Below are 21,351 nucleotides of genomic sequence, written 5' to 3' on the forward strand. Positions count from 1 at the left end.
AGGTCATACAACATCCTGTCACAGAGCATGTTCAAAACACAAAGAAAAACATGATCACATTAGAGCAAGTATAATTACAGCAACACAAGTGGACTGTATGTTTGCCTACATAAGGATGCTGTATAGCAAACTATCACTGCAGCTATATCTGCCACAAGTACCAGTCCACTCAGCATCTCTTCAATACATTAATATGACTGCCATAAGGAATTCATGTGTCTATCCACTTCAAATCTGAAGAGGGACTGGGACTCTTGAAGTAAATGGTCATCTACTAAGCAATGATGATGAGGTCTTCAATGATTCTCCAACCCTCTCCTTCAAATCACCACCTTAGTCATTAACTGCTGTGTTGCAGACTTAAATTCCCTTTGGACCTGTAGAAAGTTCAGCTTAACAAGCAAAAGTTCATAGGGGCAGGTCTAATTGTGCTGTGCATGTTGTTGTGTTGATAGAAATGTTTTAATTGTTTTTTGGACTAAATGAGGAAATTTTGAACAAATTCATGGGTCATGATGTCAGACTAGGAAATTAAGCCAAAAATGTTTTTGCATCATGCGCAGTTTTTCATGTCTTCAATATTTCATCACATGGTCAGTCTCAAAACTAAGTAAACAGTGAACCTTATTTAACGGGCCAGTTCCAGCAAACCTGGTGTTGCAGTTTTATATTGTAATATTAGTGTTAGTTCAACACATTAATTACTTCTACACCTTGTACTCAAAACCTGGTTTGTGTCTGCTGCAGTCTGCTAAGCTTGGGGCTAATAGGCAGAGCGATTAGTAGGTGCATATCTGATTGCTTCAGAGAGCGTGGGCTGCAGCTCATCTTTCAAATTCGGGGTTTGCATTTGTTTTCTCTGCTCTGAACCATGCCACATCCCAAGGGTGCATTTTAGAACACTGAGGCACACAGAGTGACAAATCACCATTTTCTCTTGTTTGTATGCATAATGGAACACCAATTACTTAATGCTGATCTTATGCAAACCAGAAAGCCTGCTTTCTTTAGGGATACTAAGTTTCTGTTTCAGGGTCTGTAAGAAGGGCACTGAAATGACAGAATATAGTGTATATGTTGAGGAAATTCCTCTCATATCAAGTGTGCTAGTCCTACAGTTCTCGTCCATGACATCTACAGCACTTCCACTTTTATACAGTGACAGAAAAGCTCAGAAATGACAGGCTGAATGGCATGTGAAAAGCACAGCAGAGGTCTTGCAGTATAGTATACAACAATAGTCAGGTTCTCACCAAATGAATATTTGAATTTTGGATTTTAGTCATGCTAGTGGCATGTATTATATATTCAAGGTAGCTTGAGGAAATGACTGGTGATCCTCTGAGACATACAGTATACGTACCTAATTATATTACATTAATAGTGGGTATGCATGTTAATTCCCTGTAGTTAATACAGGGATTTGGTTTTATTTTTGGCCTACTACAGATATAAGATGAGATAAGATAAGATAATCCTATATTAGTCCCACAATGGGGAAATTTACAATATACATAAACATAGACAGACAGAAACATACAACTAAGTCCTACACCAAGATTTAGATTCTGCTTATTTAACTTGAATATTTCCCATAGTGATGATAGAAATGATACATGCATGATTACATAGTACCTCAGAGTCCACTTAAAATCGTAAAGGCATGGGCAGCACGTTATTGGGTGGCTAGAGTTCCAAATGAAAGAGGGAGTGATTGTGATTGATTAATCATTTAGCCCTTAGGTGTCACATAGAGCTAATTTAGATAGCTTAATTAATATAAGATTAATTGCTTTTGCACACTCCAGTCAAGGTTAAAGTGTTATTTAATAATTTACATTTGAGAACACTCTACCTCAGTTGTTTCAATTTCCTCTGTGGCTCAACGTGTTCTGTCTGTCATCTACCTTTGGTCTCTCTTTGTGCAGTGCATTCAAAAACTTTGTCATTAAGCACTGTTCAGTGTGCCACAGTGTATATGTGTGTGTGTGTAGCTTTTTTAATATAATTTTATCCTACTGAATACACAATTTTGCAGATACCACAGGTACAGAATTACATAATGCAGGTACCAGCGTGGTAGAGAATGAAATCAATAAGTTGTCAGAGAGTGCTTTCCATTTAGCTGCTTAGCTTTCTCACATCCTCCATGCTCTAGTCTGTGACCTGGAAATGATAGTCTGCAATCATGGAAGAAGCTTCAGTCCTCTGCATCTTAGAAAAGACTGCGTGAGAGGAGGCTTCCAGAGTGAGGTTACACAAGTGTATTATATGTGGAAGTCTTTTACTAGATAGTTGCACCCCTTCAGCAGGAAAATCTGTTAAGTAGCTTTGTCCACATTCAGGAGATGGATCCTGGAAATGAAGCTTTTCCAGACCAAAAACACCATAATAGTCTGACATGGCCTGTCCCATTTTGAAGGTTCTCCAAATGTAGCTTCCTTCTCCTCCTAGCACATTAGGACACAACTCATGCATCTTTTGCAGCCCTCTGTATCAGCGTCTCATGTTTGATGGAGCATTCGAACAGTCCTTGTCAACTCGTAATGTCAAAAAAAGTCACGTAACTGTACTGTATTTTATCTTAAATTTGTTGGATCTCTTTTTCATTGGTTTAGTTCATATGATAAATGCATTTAATGATATAACTCAATGAAAGAGGCACAGCTGTAAATGATGGAAGACAGGCATGAATTCTGCTGTTTGTTCTTGTTTGCTGTTTGGGTATACTGAAGAGTGTTGCACCGTGGAGTGCAACTTCACTCTGCAACTTGTGTTAAAATTTGATGCAGAAATTTTTAACTTTTTGATGAGGAGGACACAAATGTACCATTAGATTTGGTCTCTGTGAGGACACACTGTCTACTTTGGGGAGGAGGAGCAGGAGCAAAGACACACCTCTGTGGGCTACATTGTTTGAAACATCCGGACTCTGAATAAGGACATGGCTATAAACTGGTCACTGCAGCTGACTGATTAGGGAGACAACTGGTGCCTTGAAACAAGGAAATGGTGGCACATTTGGCTAAACAGAAAGCACTCACACATTTTCTTAAGCTGACAGCACGCTCCTTCAGAAGTGCTTGTCAGATGGTCAGATAGCTTGTTAAACCCCCTTCCCTTTAGATCTGATACAGTGTGTGCTAAATGTGAATTTTCATTGACTTAGGACAAAATAATAATAATCTTTATCAACATTATTTGCATAAATATTTAATAATTATTTTCATTCATATATAATGTTTTACATGTTGTACATTTCTCTACCACAGCCTTTGCAGGACAGAATCAAGCAGAATTACCATGTCTCCCATGTATCTTGAGATATAATTACATGTCCAGCTGTATAACACATACAATCGCAGCTACCCATTTAATGCCACAGGAGTTGTAAGAAAGAAGCTCTGTCAATAAATGTTAGGGCTTTTGAAGCTCTGATCATCACACCGTTAAAGCAGAGCAGACAAATGAGAGAGTCTAGCTGATGCAACAGCTTGAAAACATTGGTGAAACTAACTTGGTGTCTCTAAAACATCATGTTTCTATAGAAATTAAGTTTCACTACATGCAATTGAAAGTGCACAGGTTGAATGTTTAATGGAACAGCTCTGAAACCACATTCAAATATATTAACCAAATTTAATAGTAAATTTACTGTGTAGATGTTTGACATGAAAAAATAAAGCAGTTAATCAAATAGATTTTTAAAAAATAATCTTCTTGTATGTCTATGTTTCTGATGGTATGTTGCGAGTGATGGAGCTAAAGACAATTTTTCACATTGTAGACAATGAAGTTTCTAACTAATTTCTCTGCTTGCTATGTGACAACTGTGTACTCATATTTGCTTCCTATATTTTTACAGTGGGATGCAATCACTGAAATGGATGAGCAGAACAGACCTATTCACACCTTCCAAGTTTGCCACGTAATGGAGCCAAACCAGAACAACTGGCTACGGTCTGGATGGATTCAGCGGCAGGCTGCACAGAGGGTCTGGATCACATCTCAATACTTCCTCAGACACATACTGTACCAGTACTGTACTTTGAGAAAGAATGGATCAAATGAAGTACTCCTGATGCAGGGTCTGGTCATGTCATTGTGTCGAGGTTTGGAAAGTGTCAAACTAACCGGAGGGAACGCAAACTTCTATGTAACATACTGGAAGAAAAAAATGGCATGCAGATGTACTGTAAAGTAACTTCACTCTGATAGAGAGGCACTGATTTCCATTATAGTCAAAACACAACAGCTCATGATAAATTAGAGGGTACAGGAATGCTTTTTATACATTGATTGGAATGGTATTTATTATGAGCTGCATCGCAAACTGCTGAAAATCCTATAAGTCTGGCTGGACTGACGCCACCAGAGCCATCACATTTTCAAATGACCTGCCTGTGTAGTTTAAAATAGCAAAAACCTTTTATCAAACTGTTTTAATAGATCCTTTTTGCTATTGATTTTTTTTTTTTTTTTGTAAAATTTAATGTTGTCTTTTCCAACTATTTTAATTACCACTATAAATTAATTCATGACTACAATGCTTGCACTTAGGCACAGAGCCTGCCATTTTTATTGTTATGAAACATCACATACACACCTATTAGACATAGACATTTATTTCTGTACTTCAACTCAGGTATATGTGGAGCTGCGTTTCACACTGAGAGACTGCAACTCCATTCCTTGGGTGTCTGGCACCTGTAAGGAAACCTTCAACCTCTTTTATCTGCAGACAGATGAACCGCTCCCTGCAGCAACACGGTTTCGACCTATTGACTATGCCAAGGTTGGTTATTCAGTCTGCATCATGGAAAATGAGTTCTCTGTTGTGCTACAGGTATCATTCCATAACAATCACCTGTGCTAATGAAGTGTTGTTGGCTTCAAGGTGGACACCATAGCAGCAGATGAGAGTTTTACACAGACAGATCTTGGAGATCGTGTGCTTCGCCTCAATACAGAGGTCAGGGAGGTGGGGCCGGTGACACAGAAGGGCTTCTACTTGGCCTTCCAGGATGTGGGAGCCTGTATTGCTCTTGTGTCTGTCAAGGTCAGTGAATAGTCTGGTGTGATGTTTGCATGAGTTACAACCATGAACCTATCAATTTTATTTCTTTCACAAGATAGGCAGTACTTGAGCTTCCCCTTTTTTCTCTTTCATATAAGGTCTTCTACAAACGCTGTCCATCGACTTTAAGGAACCTGGCAGCATTTCCTGACACAGTGCCGCATATGGACTCTTCCTCTCTGGTGGAAGTGAGGGGTGCATGTGTGGAGAATGCAGAAGAGAGGGACACGCCCAAACTGTACTGTGGTGCTGACGGAGACTGGCTGGTCCCATTGGGCCGCTGTGTCTGTAGTATTGGCCACGAGGAGATGGATGGCTACTGCCGGGGTGAGCAGTTGTCTTGGATGTTTTTGTGTGCGTGTGTGTGTTTGTGTTTGTACTAAATTTAGAGCAGGACACTTCACCAACAGTGTGCTAAAGCTCCAGATACATAGAAGAAGACAAATAGAGAGAAAAGAAGAGAAAAGAAGAGAAGGCGTTGCATCACATTAACAGATCTCTAGGGCCTACCCAGTTGTCTCGTTTGAGTTTACAGAACTGCGATTCCCTCCTCCCATTCTAAGATCCTGCATCCTTGTCTGATCCTTTTCCGCATCTCTCTTCATCTCTTTTCAGCTCCACCTCCCCGAGTCATCGTCTCTCCTCTCTTGTCCACTTTATTTGCTCTTCCCTCACTCCCCCTTCGTTCTCCTCCTGGTTCCTTTTTTCCCCTTCTCTTTTCATTCTTCCCATTTAATTCTCACTCTCACTGTCTCTCATTGCCATCCTTTTTCAGCTATGAGACCCTAAACAATGTGAATATGAAGAGATTGGTGTGTTACCCAGAGATTTCTGACATTTCAAAATCATTACTTTGGTTCTCATGAGAGCCTCTCTGTATCAATCATGTGGCTCAAATGGGAAAGTAATTCTTATAATGTCAAGCCGTTTCTGGATTTGAGCCGTTTATGTCAGATGTTGATTTGATAAATATCATTCTGCAGTAGATAACAGCAAATATTCAACCACTTAGCATTTACATAAAAGCTCTCACATATAAAAACTTTGATAAATACCAAAAGGATTTTGTAAAAGCCTTTTTGCAATGCCTTCTCTCTAATTTGTTGTATCAGCATTGCCTAAATGTGGCCCATTGTCAGCAGAACAGCTTAAGAAAAAGTTAAAGCAACTGTTGTTCCAGATAGTCTTTGGCCTGGTTTCTCAATTAGACTGTGCAGACAGACTGGGGGCTAGCTGGCTAATTGCCTTCATTTGTTAGTTTCACAGCTAATTTAGCTCATACCTAGTCTTTTCTAAAACTCCCCCTACCCTCTTTTTCACTTAAGAGGCTCAGAGTTAGTGTTGTAATTAAGGCAGGAGCTAAATTGAGCCATACTACCTGATTACAATTAAAGTGCACTCCGTGTTACTTACTACATTTTGCAGACTTACAGAAGTCTCAGCTGGTCGGGTTAAAATTCATGTGTTACCCCCGCGGTGATGTGGTTACTCAGGTTATTACAAAGAGAACTAAAACAGTCATTAGTACAGCTGATATGTAGGACAGGCTGTAATATCTCCTTTATTTGCTCCCCAGGTGTCATTTTTCTTTTTATCTTCTTCGCTTTTATCTGCTTTTTATTTTTCTTTTCTCTCTCTCGCTCTCAATCATCTCAAAGATGTAGTCAAACAACACAGAACTCAGGAGAGATTACTGATGAGACAGCAGCTTAGTAACAGCGCTCTCATGGTGTCCTTCATATGTGTCCTACATCTATACTCCCTATTCATCCCCTTTGGCTGACAGTAGTTTCTTCTCTCCATTGTGTTGTAGCTGCAATAGTGTCAGGGGGATCTTGGCAGCCACTACAATGAATGGGTCAGTAACTCACGCAGCAGTAACCGACTTGGCACTTGGAACAATGTGTGTCTATTTTTTCAGTCATACGCACTGGATATTCTCAAACTACAACTACTACTCAAACAAGCCAAAATTGATAGACACCTCAAGTTAACCATAGGGCTGTAAGGTAATTTCAAGTATTGATACATATTGCAGTAAAGTGTGTCTTCTTGGAAATTATTTTACTTTATGGATTTAGTAACCATACAGTATTGTCTGTTTTCAGATAATCCCACAAATTAAACACTGATGCATGTACAAACCTAATATTGCCATAAACCTAGTCTTGATTTGCAACACTACCCACAATGATCTGATTCTGCCAGAGATATTAAAAGGACAGAAACCTCGGTACAGAATGGCTAGATCTCTGCCAGCTGACAAATTTATATCATCTCAGTTTGTGTCATCCTATCACCCCAACATTAGTTGACAGAACTCTAACACATACTGTAGCGTAAAAATAAAGCACAAGAAAACCTGTTACTATTAATTATAAATTACTTAACAGCTACCCTGTTATTGTTATGGTCATGTTAGCTTGTGTGTGTGTAATACTAAACTAGGTAGGAAAGAGTTCGACACTGGTAACTTAATAGTTGCAACACCTCGGTGGAAATACATTCCTACAATTTCAGCGACAACACTCGCCTGAGCACATACAGGTAAATGCACCTAATATTTAGGCAACCACCACTGACATTGACATTACAGGCTATTAATGAGAGAGCTGACAAAGATCAAGACGAGGAGTTTTACACAATTACCTTTGTGAAAGGTGTAACCAGTCACCATACAGAATACAGTCTCTGTCATGGTAATAATTTACAACAGTCTGCAGGACTTTCCTGCATGTGAAAAGTTAGAAAAGCATAACATGTAAATAACACTATTTTCATTATCGATTAATCTGAAAATTATTTAGCTTTAATATGTTTCATATACTAAAAGCAAGAGCCCAAATTGCTTGTTTTGTCCAACCAACAGGACATGTCAAAACCCAAGGACATTTCACCTTTCATCACATATGACAAAGAAAAGCAGCAATCCTCACATTTGAGTTGAAAGTAGGCTAATCATTGCAGCTTCACAATAAAACTTTCAAAACTGTTAAACAAAAACTGCGAGGCTGTATACTTTTACTTTTGACAGGGCTAGACAAGTGGTTTCCCCATGTGTCCAGTCTTTGTGTCTCCTGAACATTTCTCTGGGTTATCTCTATATCTGGACATACAGACATAACTAGTATCAATCTTATCTGACCATGTGTCTGAAAGAAAACAGAAGAATTTCCCAAAATGGCTGTTCCTTTAAGATTCACCCTTCTCTGAAATACTGTAGCATCCTGAGTAAAGGAAACCAGAGATACTGCTATGCTGTGTTGCTCTGCTGTGCAGTAGTTACTGTTGTGAGAAATGTCAGGTTAAAACTCAGGAATGTTGTTGTTGTTGTTGTTGTGCTGTGGATTTCTCAGATGGCATTTCTGAACTCATTCAAGACTAGGTTAGAAGAGATAATACATAGTAACAACACCTTATGGCCTTGTAATTAATGATTTATGACTTTAATTATGACAATATATTTTTTCTCATCAATAATTTTCATAGGTCTTGCAGAGCATATGCTGTGATGAAGATGTGCACTTTGCAAGTAGTTGCAGGAAGTTTAGGCATGAACTTGCGATGACTTCTGCTTTCTCCTCGTTTTCATTTTGGAACACTGCTTCAAAGGGTACTGTGATCAAAGCTGTCTGAGAGGCAGCATGGGGAAAGAGCAAAAGAGGGAGAGGGAGAGGGGGGGGGGGGAGAGAGAGAGAGAGAGAAACTGAGAGAGAGACTGAGAGACTGAGAGAGAGAGAGAGAGAGAGAGAGAGAGAGAGAGAGAGAGAGAGAGAGAGAGAGAGAGAAGAGGGAAAACCCCAACACTCCCAAATATAAGCGGAGCTCTGCGCTAACACGTCCATCTTTCCCTCCCAGCTGCCTAAACAAAGGCATCAGCGCTTATCAAACCCTGCTTTCCACCCCAGTAGCATTCTGCCAGACTGTTTTGACATCTCTATCGAGTGCTTTATTATGCTATTCCTTTCATTCAGTGTCAACCACAAGAGGATTACGGAGAGATAGGCTGGTTATATCATGACCTAGATAAGGCAACATCATAGTGCTAATGCTATTTGTTCCACATCCTTTCGTCACAGCATCATATTCAAGAGGCAGTGAATTGTGGGGGATGCTAATAGAGACGTCTTTTTGAATTTCATTTGAATCAGAATAGATAGGCAGACACCACCAGCAGGCTAAGTGGTTACATTCAATAGCTGAAAAATCTTGTATATTCAAATATACCTTGGTTTCAGCAAAACCTTTTCAATGACAATTTTTGCTGCTAAGCTCTCCCATACTTTTTATAAGGTTGATACCAACAGAGGACAGCTTCTCTTCTTATTATATAAATGAATAGTGAAGGAGCAAACTAACAAACAGACAGAAATATTCACAATCGCACAATGAAGCCCATCAGTGTTTTCTCATTCCCAAATCAGAGTTCCTCAAATTTCTGCAAAAATTGGCAATGTGTGCTCACTGATGACCTCTGCTGTCTCGAGACACAGGATTTATCAGGTCAGCAAGGTGCAAACTCATGAACTTCAATTCAGGTGAAGTGGAATAGGAAATGAAGAAAATCAATACATTCTCTGAGTTGTATCCAAGTCACTGTGCCCCTCTTCTGTCCATTAAGGACTGCGTTTACTCTGGCTTTTAACGCAGCTCAGCCAGACTAGAACATCACTCATTCTCTGTGAACTTCCCATCTGCATATCAAAGCTGAGAGACCAGGGTAAACATAGTCTCTGGCTCCATCTGTTTCTGACAACATAAAGCCAAGAGAAAACTTCCAACTCTGCACACTCAAACAACTCAGAATCTCTTAGTTAGCATGTCATTATTGTTGAAACTCAAATTTTAACCCTTCTTAAGTGATGCTCTTAACCTGAGGCCAAGGTTTAAGCTCTGCAAAGAGCTTTGAAAAGTGTCTTTTTAAGATGGTCTGACCAATATTTTTATGAATCAAATTGCTATGTGTAATCTAAAAGGAATTAAGAAGTGATGAACCCATAGAAAACTAGAATGGCACTAAGTAGAGCGCATTCTGTCCACCAGGGCCAAAATGTTGAAAAATGGCATCAGATTTGCACCAAAATATTATGGGTTCTTCCCTGGCCCATGCCTCATTTCTCCACTAAGTTTAGTGCAAATCTGTTCAGTACTGGTGGCGTAATCCTGCTGACAAATAAACAAACAAACCAACAGACATCAGTGAAAACATAACCTCATTGATGGAGGTAATTATGACCCAACTCTTCAATTCCCCTCAGCTCTACAGAGCTTCACAGAATCTTTCAGCTCATTGTTTTGTTTTGTGTTTTGATTCATTTAGTGTGCTTACTAGCAATGTTTTCAGCACAGAGGCAGCTATTTTCAGCAAAATGCTCCGAAAACCCACTACCAGGAGAGCACACAGACACAGTTAGCAACTACTTGCTCAACATACTGAATCATTTAGCAATTAAAGAGCTGTGTACTGCTCAGGAGTTGGTGGAGACCAGTACAGAGCTAGAGAGTGAGTTCATTTTGGACTTAAATTTTGGACACAAACAGAATTCCAAATGAATACTAATGTAGCCCTAGATCTGCTTGATGAGTAAATAGGCACCTGCTTGCTGAAATATTTGCCATATTAAAGTTTAAAAGCTGATAATGCATTGCTGCTTTCTGCATTTTAAAATATGCGAACACACTGATTTTCTCTGTCATATATGATGGTTAATTGAATATATTTTAGGTTTTGGACTGTTGGAAGAATAAAAAATATCAGACCACATCTCCTTTGGCTGTGGAAAATCATTAAAACATTTCACTATTTTCTGACGTTTTACAGAGCCAAATGATTAATTTATAAATCCACAAAATAACCAGCAGAAAAACTGATAATAAACTGAAAAATAATCGTCAGTTTAAGTTCTACAGTTATTAACTGGTGAAACATACTGTGTCTGCATTATTGTTGTCTGTTTTGTGTGCACAGCAGTATCTGCTCTGAGTGGGAATATGTATTTTGTGCCAATATTGTTCCTTTCATGAATAAGAATGCCTCCCATGACAAAAGGCCCAACAACTGATGGTGAACAAATTGGATCTCATTGTGTGTCTGCATGTGCACGTGTGTGTGTGGATGTTCTCAAAATTTTTGATGGAAATAGTGGTATGAGCACTGTAATTGCTTTTGGGTGGTGATCTTCCCAGCTCATACCAGAGAGGAGGGAGCAGCTGGAAATTCAAATGAATGTGTGTGTTTGTTGCCTTTGGCAGAAGCTCAGCATAGGAGGAAAGTAATATCCAAGTGAATGAGGTGCCTCAAAAATTGGAAGCTGGGTGACAAATTACTCTTCTCATTAGGAGCTAACCAGCAACGCGATGCATTCTGTCTGTGTGTTAATCTTTCGTCTCATCCCTTTTACATATCTTTATACTCAATTATGTCCACCTGTTTATGCAGATTGTTTTTCCTTGTACATCTTTCCTATTTCATTTTCATTCTACCTTGCACGTCATCTCCTATTCAAAGTTGTCATTCTCTTTTTCAGTAAAAACCATTAGCGACGTTTGACCTCTGCATTTCAAGGAAATATAGCCATGTAAAATAGAAAATTACAAAATATATAGCTGTGTAGAAAGCAAATTTGAATGCACTGACAATTAGCCAGACAGTCATTCAACCCAAAAATAAATTGGCAACTATTTTACAATAGTAAATATTTTACAATCCAGTAATCATTTAAGTGGTTTGCTCAAGCAAAAATGTCAAATATATTTGTTGGTTTCAACTTCTCAAATGCGAGGATTTGCTGCTTTTCTTCGTTTTATATCATTTCTTTTTATAACGTCTTTTGGATTGACTGTTGGAGAAAACAAGTAATTTTAAAATGTCACCTCAGGCTATCAGAACTTGACATTTCATGAATAAAACGACATAAATAATTATTGACAGGCAGACGTCATAGCTACGCGCAAACAGTGTTTGTGAGTGTTTACTCTCACTGCCAGAAGGGAGAGACAAAAAGTTAAACACTGCAGGTTTAACTTCTCATTAGCAGATATTTAATTAGTGGCGTATGTAACAGAATTCTAAGTCCTGTGATTGGCTGTTTTCTCACTGAATTTTGTATACACAGGACTGTACCTTTGACTTTTTATCAATGAACCAGATATTTTGTGGTTATCAATGGGATTTTTACTTCCAGAAGCAGGGGAATGTTAAATAACTCATATGCCTCAACTCTATGGGGTTAAGCTGATGAGTGTATGCTTGAGGTGTCTTCATATATAGTTTATGGACACCTGAAATGTTCCCTTGGACATGGTAAAAAATTTACAGGTATACTAAAAGGATATCATTATACAATTTTAGATTACTGGGAACAAGAAAAGAGTTTATTCCACTCACTCATATTGGATTTATCACTGATGAAAGTTACCATAGTTCAGCTAGATCAATCTCTGTTAAGAGGGAACAGAGGGGCACATATTTAAAAACAGTGCAATTCATCCTCCACAAATAACTGCCTAGGTTCACAGGTGACAGACTGCACTTCTACAGGTCTCCATGCAATGAAATATTATCACTTGAATAAACAACTAAACCGTTGACCATGTGACTATGATTATTATTAGATACAACAATCTGGTGTCAGATAGGAAGTCTAATACTCATTCACCCAGTACTGTCCCACAGGGGTCACCCAAACTGACATGTACGCAAATACTAGAGAGCAAAGTCCAGAAACTCACAGGAATAGCAACGAGGAGAACCGACAATGACTGTGAGCAGAGAGCAGGTATATATAGTCCACATCTACAGATGGGCAGGGAAAGCCAGGTGACTGTACTGGAGGGAAGCAAGGCAGGTGGGAATGGCAGGTCTGGAAATGGGAACAAGAGAGCCTAGAGATGAATCGTGATAACTTACTGAATCAGAATATCCAACACTGTATAGGTACCAGGAACAATTTCATTTCATTTACTTAATTTCACCAGGATAAGTAACAGTAACAAAATTTTCTGACAAGGAGTCCAGGGTGCAGTACTTAACACAGGGTAGCAGCTGGACATCATTCATGTGACACAGCATAAAACTTATCACTAAATAATAAACATCAACAGAAAGACAATGGTGTTGTGTATTTCTCAATGGAGGCAATAACAAATTAGAGAGTAAAAGACTTATGTAATATAGTCTGTTACTGCTGATGTGAGGAAGAAAATAAATGACTGTGCCTAACTACTACGTCTTTCTGCTGCCTACTTATCTTAACTTAACTACAGAAAAATATTTAAATGCCTAATTTATAAAATTCATCTTTCTGCCATGAGGTCTTGATTGAATTCCCCAGTGTGTTACCTTTTTTTCTTTATCACACATTGTCTATCTTATAGCAAGCTTATTTATTTGCTAATTTTGAAATTATTACCCCACCCACACAGATATATTCTCCTAAAAATCACTCTGCAATAAAACTATCCCCCGATTCCCAGAATATTAAATAACTGCAGTATTAGTGCTTTATTTTTCTCTGCTGAGATAAGTCTGGAGAGAAGGAGGCAATCTGCACTGGCTTTGTCATCTTCTGATAAACCTTAAGGGAAAGAGAGGAAGAGAGGAAAGCAATGGGGAGAGATGGGGAAAAGAAAAATATTTTAAGAAAGATGAATAATCAAGAAAAGGTGAGAATTGTGGCAGCACAAAACAGAGAAAAATTGGAACGATAAGCAAAGGAGAGTTGGTTGGTTGAATTGATGGGGAAAAAAGAAATTGCAAGGTAAAATGGGAGAGAACTGGAAGAAGTAATGATGTAGGAAAGTGAACCGGGGTGAGGATGGAAAAGTGAAGAATACTTAGATCAGCAGAATGGACCATGTAAGTGGATGGAGGTTTTAGACTGAAAGCAGGGTATAATTGCATTTTCATAATGCATTATTTGTATGTTAGCTCTTTTTTTACCTGCCTGACAAACAATATAAACTTTCTTCTGTCTGCATTAAAGGACTCTTAAACCTGCTGATTACAACAAATGGGCTCCAAAGTCTTTTCCATAGCTTAATTATTCATACAGTATCCATCTCCTCCTGAATTAATTCTCTGATGTCCTGGAAAGTTTTAAAGCCTTACACATGTGTATTTTTTCTGTACTGTAAAACAATACTATATATATATATATATATATATATATATATATATATATATATATATATATATGTATACTGCTGTAACAATACTTTGTTCCACCAAAAACTCTGTTTTGTTATGGTTACACAGTTATGAGTAATGATTATGTTGTACATCGTTTTGTTTGTTTGTTGCCATTTCTAGAAACTGTAATCTGTACAATTTAAAATTGCCACCTAGGTCTGGATGAAAATATCTTGATACCAGGAACTATTGGATGGATGTATTAGCTACATGTTGTACAGACATTTATGGTTCCCACGGGTTAATTAGTTTTAGTCATCCCCTTGTTTTTCATCACTATCAGCAGTTCAAAATTTCAACTTATGCCACACCCTGTTTTAGACTTGATTTGATTTTTTTCAACACTGGCTAGCTACGGACGCTCTCTATGCTAACGTTAGCTAACAAGCTTACGACCATATAGCCTGCTGAGTACTTGCTATGGTTATGTACGCTGTACGCTATTGTTTACAGTAACAAGTAAGGTAAAGGATAATACAGGTATCACAATGTTCTCTTACTGTTTCTCCCATATGTTGGTAAGTGTTTTTGGTTAGCTCTCTTACCGGGAGGTCGGTGCGTTCAATGGAAGGACTGTCCCAGGACCAAACATTGTGTGAGGGCTGCGGCAGGGGAGAAGTAGGCGGCCGGCCTCCGTCAAAAGGGGGGGGGGGGTATCTTCAGTTGACGCCAAGTTTGTTTTTGTCGTCTGCGGTATATCTGCTTATCACAGGGATTTAGCTAGTTCATAGTCCGAAGCGTGCGCGCAGCGGGCGGGGACTTCGGGAGTGTTGCATACAGTTACCGGAGCTACGTTAGCCAGCGATAGTCAGTTAACAGCTCGCACACCTGTTGAGAAGCTAGCGTAACAGCGGAAGTAACGTTAGGCTAATTTACCAATTGTCACGTAACAATAAAGCACTGTAGTAGATGTCAGAGTGCTACACTGAAAGGGCTACAGGCTACACTGAAAAAATAAAACAAAATTGTGCTGCTGTGGAAGTCTGCAAGTATCTCTAAATTTAAGTACCAAGCCTCAGTTGGTCTAAGAGCTGTTTGTGATGTATCTATTGGAAAAACTTTTGTATGTGAGTATGTCTGAGAGAGTTTGCCATTCTTTATTCAGAAAAGGTACATTACAGGTGTGCACCATTTGTTAGAATGGACAATGGGCAGGACCATAAGCATGTGGCTTAGAAAGCTAATAAGGTGGTGACAGTGATCCATAGTACCACGGGAAATAAGGTCAGACCACAGGTGAGGAGAAGCAGCTGGGGCTTTGAATTAAATGTATGTGTGCTGATGGAAATGCAATTGCATGGGGAACATTAACCTTGTGTAACTGCCCTCTTCCTCTGTCTCCGTGTCCAGCTTGTAGACCTGGCTTCTTCAAAGCATATGCTGGGAACACTAAATGCTCCAAGTGTCCTCCACATAGCTCCAGCCATGACCAGGCCGCCACAATCTGTCACTGTGATAAAGGCTTCTACAGGGCCATCAAAGACCCCTCCACCATGGCTTGTACAAGTTAGTAGAATAATTACAAACTTTAACTGTGTCAGCAGGGGCATTCTTAATTTCTGTTTGTTTGTTTCTTTGAATTTTGACAATATGGTTGAGCTAAGTGTAAATATCTCAGCTGTGAAGAGATACATCTGTTATAATATACCTTACTATGGACATGAAAAATTCTCACACAGAGTGGTATCCATGGAACTGACAAGTACCATAGCATGCTGAAAAGAAACACTTAGGGCACTCCAAAAGCTTACCACCCACACACCTACACACAGATATTCAAAGACACAACTTCACAACTTCAGCTCCGATTACTTTGTACTGTTGAGAAAATTGAGGAAAAAAACGTCTTAACTGTGACAGTTTTATCCAAGAAACTGACACAAGCAGTTGGAGCGAAATACTGCAGGATGCATTGAAAGCCAACCGCCCACGCAGCTACTGTACCTATAAACTAAACACACGCTGCAGATTTTGCTTATGTTCACCAGCTGCTAAAGGTCCATAAACTGTCTGATTTTGGTGATCATGTGCTTCATCCTCAAGGTCAGATGAGTGGCATGATAAGAGGTGCTTTTTTTCATGCTACTGTTAGACTCTTGTACTTTCATAATAACCCATTAGGCATTTTTGCAGACTGTAGAATCCAAAAAAATCCTGATATTATTGCTGCTCATTTCATCATGTTTTGGTAAACTCTAGACTCAAGATTGTTAATGGCTCTGCCAAGACCTCTACATTGTCTGAGATGGCAGAAGCAATCAGAGATCATATATCTTGTGTATTCTTTTATTCAATCAGACTATAACCAAACTCCTCTATAAGTATTAAGTTATATTTGAACAAGTATATTTGAAAGACATTTGTTTTGAAAAGAAATCTACCTTACAAAGTGAGCAGTGAGTTATCAATGAGGTTTCTCTTTCTCCCTGTAAATATTTTTTATTTCTCTTCAGGGCCCCCATCAGCTCCCAGGAACCTGGTCTCATTGATCAATGACACGGCTCTCTTCTTGCAGTGGATGCCTCCTAGCGATACAGGAGGCAGGAAAGACATCACTTACAACATCCTGTGCCAGCGCTGTGATGGAAGTGATGGTGACAGCAGCGTGACTCAGTGTGAGCCGTGTGAACCGGACCTGCGGTTCATCCCACGGCCACTTGGTCTGACTGGTACCTCTGTGGCAATACTAGATTTTGCGATGCATGCCAACTACACTTTCCACGTAGAAGCCGTGAATGGTGTGACTGGGCTGGGCCTGGCTGTGCGCTCGCTGGCAAATGTTTCTGTCAATACACACCAAGCTGGTGAGTTGCAGACCTCTTGATCACTTCAGTGCAACTTTCCATTTCTGATTGTTTTACTGTCTTCAAATCCAGCTGTGACAAGCAGCTGTGCCTCCCACAGAATTATAGGACTGATTCATTTTGACTTGGATAAGATTTACATGAGTGTTTAAGCAGGGAAGGCATTAATTGGTTTATCCATCAACAAAACTAATTGCAAAAATTAGATTAGATAACTGATTATCAGCCATTTCTAAGTAATTTTTCAAGCAAAAATGTCAAATATTTGCTGGTTCCAGCTTCTTAAATGTAAGGTTTCGCTTTATGTTTTTACATCAGTGTAACTGAAGAACTTTGAGTTTTTGGATTGCTGGATGGACCAAAAATGCAACTCAGAGACTTCACATTCACACATATTTTACATTGAAAAATATTTCAAAACTATTAAATTTTTAAAAATTAATTGAAGTTGTTAGTTGCAGCCATGAATTTCATAAATCAATTTTAAAACATTTTGCTGAAATAGTACATGGCAAGTTACAAAATATTGCGACACATTCATCATTTTAATCCTGCTGGCATGGGCAGAATGGCCATCTGGAATGGTGGGAATTTTCCCAGTGGACATTCAGTCCGTGGGATGGCAGGGAGCCAAGTCGAACCGATGAAAAAATAGTTTACAAACTAGCAGGTTCCAAAAAACTACCTGCAGTTTTACCCGCCACTGCCCAAAAACACCTGCCTTGCCTAACTACCTAATTTACACAAGCACAGATAAATATCAAACTGGAATTAATAAATTATGTCTTGTAGTTTCAGTTCCTGCATCCACCTTGTGTCTTTTGAGACACTGGTTGGAGTATCTGTACACTAAATGTGAGGTACCAGTTTTGGTGAAATGTCCATAGTGATTACTGGTAACACAACTGTAATCTATTAATAAAACTGTATCTCAAGGTTTTGATTAAATTCCATAACCTTGCTGCAGAATGGCTAGGACACCAGTGACTATAGTTGTTCCTAAAAACAGGAAATTTTAGTTGAAAGGACGTCTTCATATGTATTCCATTTGTTCCCCTTTTGCTTGACAGATTGTTGAGGGCTAACATGAAACTAGCCATATTTAGCTCTAAAATACTGATAAAGATTAAATTTACATGCTTACGCTTGGCATATGCATATACTGTAGTTATGTAATATCTGATTCACAGATCAGTGACACTGTGTTTGCATTGCAGCTGGGCGCAGATAAAGATAGTTATGCTTCAGTAACAGGCGGGGATTTATTTATTATGCAGCTAGATTTGCGTTTCTCCTTCCTGAGCACCCTGTGTCTTCTTTCACAGTCTCTGGTGCTCCATCCAGCTTAATGTGTCAGTAGGTGAAGCACATTTCTGACCCTTGATTAGCTGACAGAGCCAATGTGGCCCTAACCTAGTCCCAATTAGCAGGGCCCAGCTGACCTGAGGTCAGCCACAGCAAGCAGTCCTTAGGGTGGCATTGTCTTGGGCTTGAATTAGGAGAAATAAGGGATCTAAAGTTCACAGACTGAAACCTGAACCTTATATTTTAAGGGCAAGAATATTGATGGAATAATTGATGGAGAAGGTTGAGATGAAGGAAGGAAAGAGAGCAGATTAATAAATTATGCTGAGATGTACTGTATGAGCACATTTTCTCCCCCTTTCAGCATGCGCAGCAAGTCGGTAGTGAGATGAAATTCTGATGAGAATAAGACTGATGCTCATCAGTCTTCAGTGGCTCAGATATAAAAATAGAGAAGTGTGAGTATATCTCTGCTATATCATCTTTGTGTGCAGTACAGGCTTCCATAAGTGTATTAGCACTACAATTGTCATGGTTTACCATCTGTATTCTAGCTCACCAGATAAAGCATCCGAGAAATTCTTGATGGCGATGAATGATGGAGAGATTAAAAGATTTGGGGAAGTGCAAATACTATACTATCATACAACATTTTATCACATTTTTGACTTTTTCATTTTTTGAGACAGCAAGACATACACTATGCTGTCTGAAAGCCAATCTGTGGGCTTACAGATGGCTTATTTGTCCGATTACTTTTACAATAAATGGCAGGAACAAAGTATTTTAAAGACGTGGTCTGGATTCAGAATCAAGCGAAACCTGACCCGTAATAAAAAATGACTAGAAATCCTTAAGATTATTAGTCTGTTTAGCTGAGAGCCAGAATCAGATTTTGAAAAACTGTTCCATGAGTACAGGACAAAGGTAGAAGGTAGAATCCAGCAGTTTGCTGTGTCAAAAGCAGTAAGAAGAGATGAGATTGAAGCAGCACTAATGGTGGAGTCGACAGTTTTAAGTGAGAGCAAGCAACCAAGACTGAGTGGAAGAAATGTGTTTGTGAATGACAGACTTGTGTAATTCATAAATATTACAACTTTTGTATAAAATTCTCATTAATTTATCGTCATTCCCTACCAACCTTTCTGCATTTATTGTCTCTTAGCAGGAGGATTTAGATTAGTCGTGTCCATGCTTCACACAGTTTTTAAGGCAATTTAGAGTGTATGGTTGGTAAGTGAGTATAATATGGTCCCAGTTGTCATAACACCATCCTAATGGTCATGAATTATGCTCCTGCTTATTCCCAAAAGATAATAACTTCAGCAGTCATTTGTGGCTACTTTGCTGCTATAGCAGTGGAATATTGTCTTGTATTATTTTTAGAAACTATATCCTATGTTATGCTGATAAGCTGTCATCATTCCATGGAAACCAGATGTCAGGTGTATGTGTGTCACTTCATACCCATCTCCCTGCCAAAGGCAGCTAGACTGATGGGAGGAAGTTGGAATGCAAAATAATCTCTGTAGAGGAGGAGAGGCAGCCTGTAGGGATGTTTCCATTAGGATGTTTAGAGTGGATTAACTTGTCAAACTGCCTTTCCTCAGTAGACATACTGTATGCATACACAGCCAGGCGTGCATGCAAAACAAGCAGGCAAACAAATTCATACACATATGACATTTACACACATATTTTCCACACCAGTGTGTACCACCTACAGCCTCGCATATGATTTGATTTCCCAGCTCTCCCTCTTCTCTCTCTTGTTTTTCTTTCTCCCACACACATACATGTTTGTCTCCTCTTACTGCCTCCTTTAAATGAGAGATACGTAACACCTCTCTATGATGGAGTGTCATTATAGGATTCATTTTGTGCTTTGATAAAGGATAGAATGATCCTGATCACTTGTTTGCAGTTATATAACTGCCCTGCTCATTTTATGTGAGAAAAAGGCAAAATAAAAAGGAAGGCACTGTTCTGTAAGTTTGCACACTGTACACCATTCATACATTCTGTATGCAGTTTTTCATGGCTCATAGTCTGCAGCTAATTGGACTGAAATGTTTGCATGAGTGCACAGGTAGTTCGCAGCATCATGCATGTGCTAATTTCTTTGAAAAGAACTGCCACAAACGTAAATGAACAAATAACTTGAGTATGGCATTTCCAGGAAGATTGTTAATCAAAAGAAAAAATATATTTAATCTCTTCAAAGCGCTATACAGCTGTTAGATGCAAAACATTCTTCAAGTACTTCAAAACTTACTATAAATTCAAATGAGGTATAATATTCATCGAGTTGAGAGAAACGATTGTTGTAAATCTGTACTTGTCTGAATCTCTGTTTGGATGGACTTGGGGTGGACAGGCTCATTGCCAATTAACGCAGATGCTGCGAAGTCATTCATATAATTGACTGTGATATTATGTCATTGATGGAATAATAGCCAATCAAACACAGAATTAGCAATTAACTGGATTTTTTAGTGAGAAGGAAGGGGAAGATTTATTTTCTGTTGGCATGCTATCTCTTTGTAAATTGCATATTAATGCCTCATTATGCTTTTAATTATGCTAACCCTATTAATCAGAATTACTAATAATTTCTCTTCCCTATTGCCTGTGTGCCTGTCTAACTTTGATAAGTTATGATGCTCAGTTAAGCAAGATGCATGATCACTTTGTCTTTGAACAGAATGGAGCATTCATTGCCTTCGACGATATGGTGTACTGGAATCATCACTCAGCTTTGTTGCTGTAAGAGCTGAGCAATATCTGTTTAGTCACGGATTCTCAGAGAGAGCACATTTGATCATTTTGAATGGCTGTTTGTGTATACACTCCTCCGCACTTGAGTTCATTTTGTAAAACAGGATGCAGGTTTTCTGCTTTTTGAAGCTAATGAAGGTCAGTTGTCGTCCAAACGCCTCTCGAGGCAGCAAAGTGAAGCAGAGTGAGCAGGATGA

The 21,351-nt window shown here is 39.0% G+C and overlaps 1 protein-coding gene and 1 long non-coding RNA gene across 2 annotated transcripts in view; one reads left to right on the plus strand and one right to left on the minus strand.

Moving 5' to 3' along the window:
* Window positions 1-21,351, plus strand: part of epha6 (eph receptor A6) — a 50,830-nt gene that overhangs the window by 14,106 nt on the left and 15,373 nt on the right. The window contains exons 3-8 of the mRNA XM_018683112.2: window positions 3,866-3,994; window positions 4,646-4,795; window positions 4,898-5,059; window positions 5,176-5,404; window positions 15,618-15,773; window positions 16,721-17,071. Of these exons, the coding sequence (XP_018538628.1) occupies window positions 3,866-3,994; window positions 4,646-4,795; window positions 4,898-5,059; window positions 5,176-5,404; window positions 15,618-15,773; window positions 16,721-17,071 (1,177 nt within the window). The remainder of the gene's footprint in view (window positions 1-3,865; window positions 3,995-4,645; window positions 4,796-4,897; window positions 5,060-5,175; window positions 5,405-15,617; window positions 15,774-16,720; window positions 17,072-21,351) is intronic.
* LOC108887647 (uncharacterized) lies at window positions 5,456-15,486 on the minus strand. Its single transcript, XR_001961667.2, has 3 exons — window positions 14,813-15,486; window positions 12,809-12,939; window positions 5,456-5,862 (listed from the first exon to the last, which is right to left on the minus strand). It is a non-coding gene; the product is annotated as an uncharacterized LOC108887647 (long non-coding RNA).

The sequence above is a fragment of the Lates calcarifer genome, linkage group LG2, assembly GCF_001640805.2.
Source record: "Lates calcarifer isolate ASB-BC8 linkage group LG2, TLL_Latcal_v3, whole genome shotgun sequence".
Lineage (NCBI taxonomy): Eukaryota > Metazoa > Chordata > Actinopteri > Centropomidae > Lates > Lates calcarifer.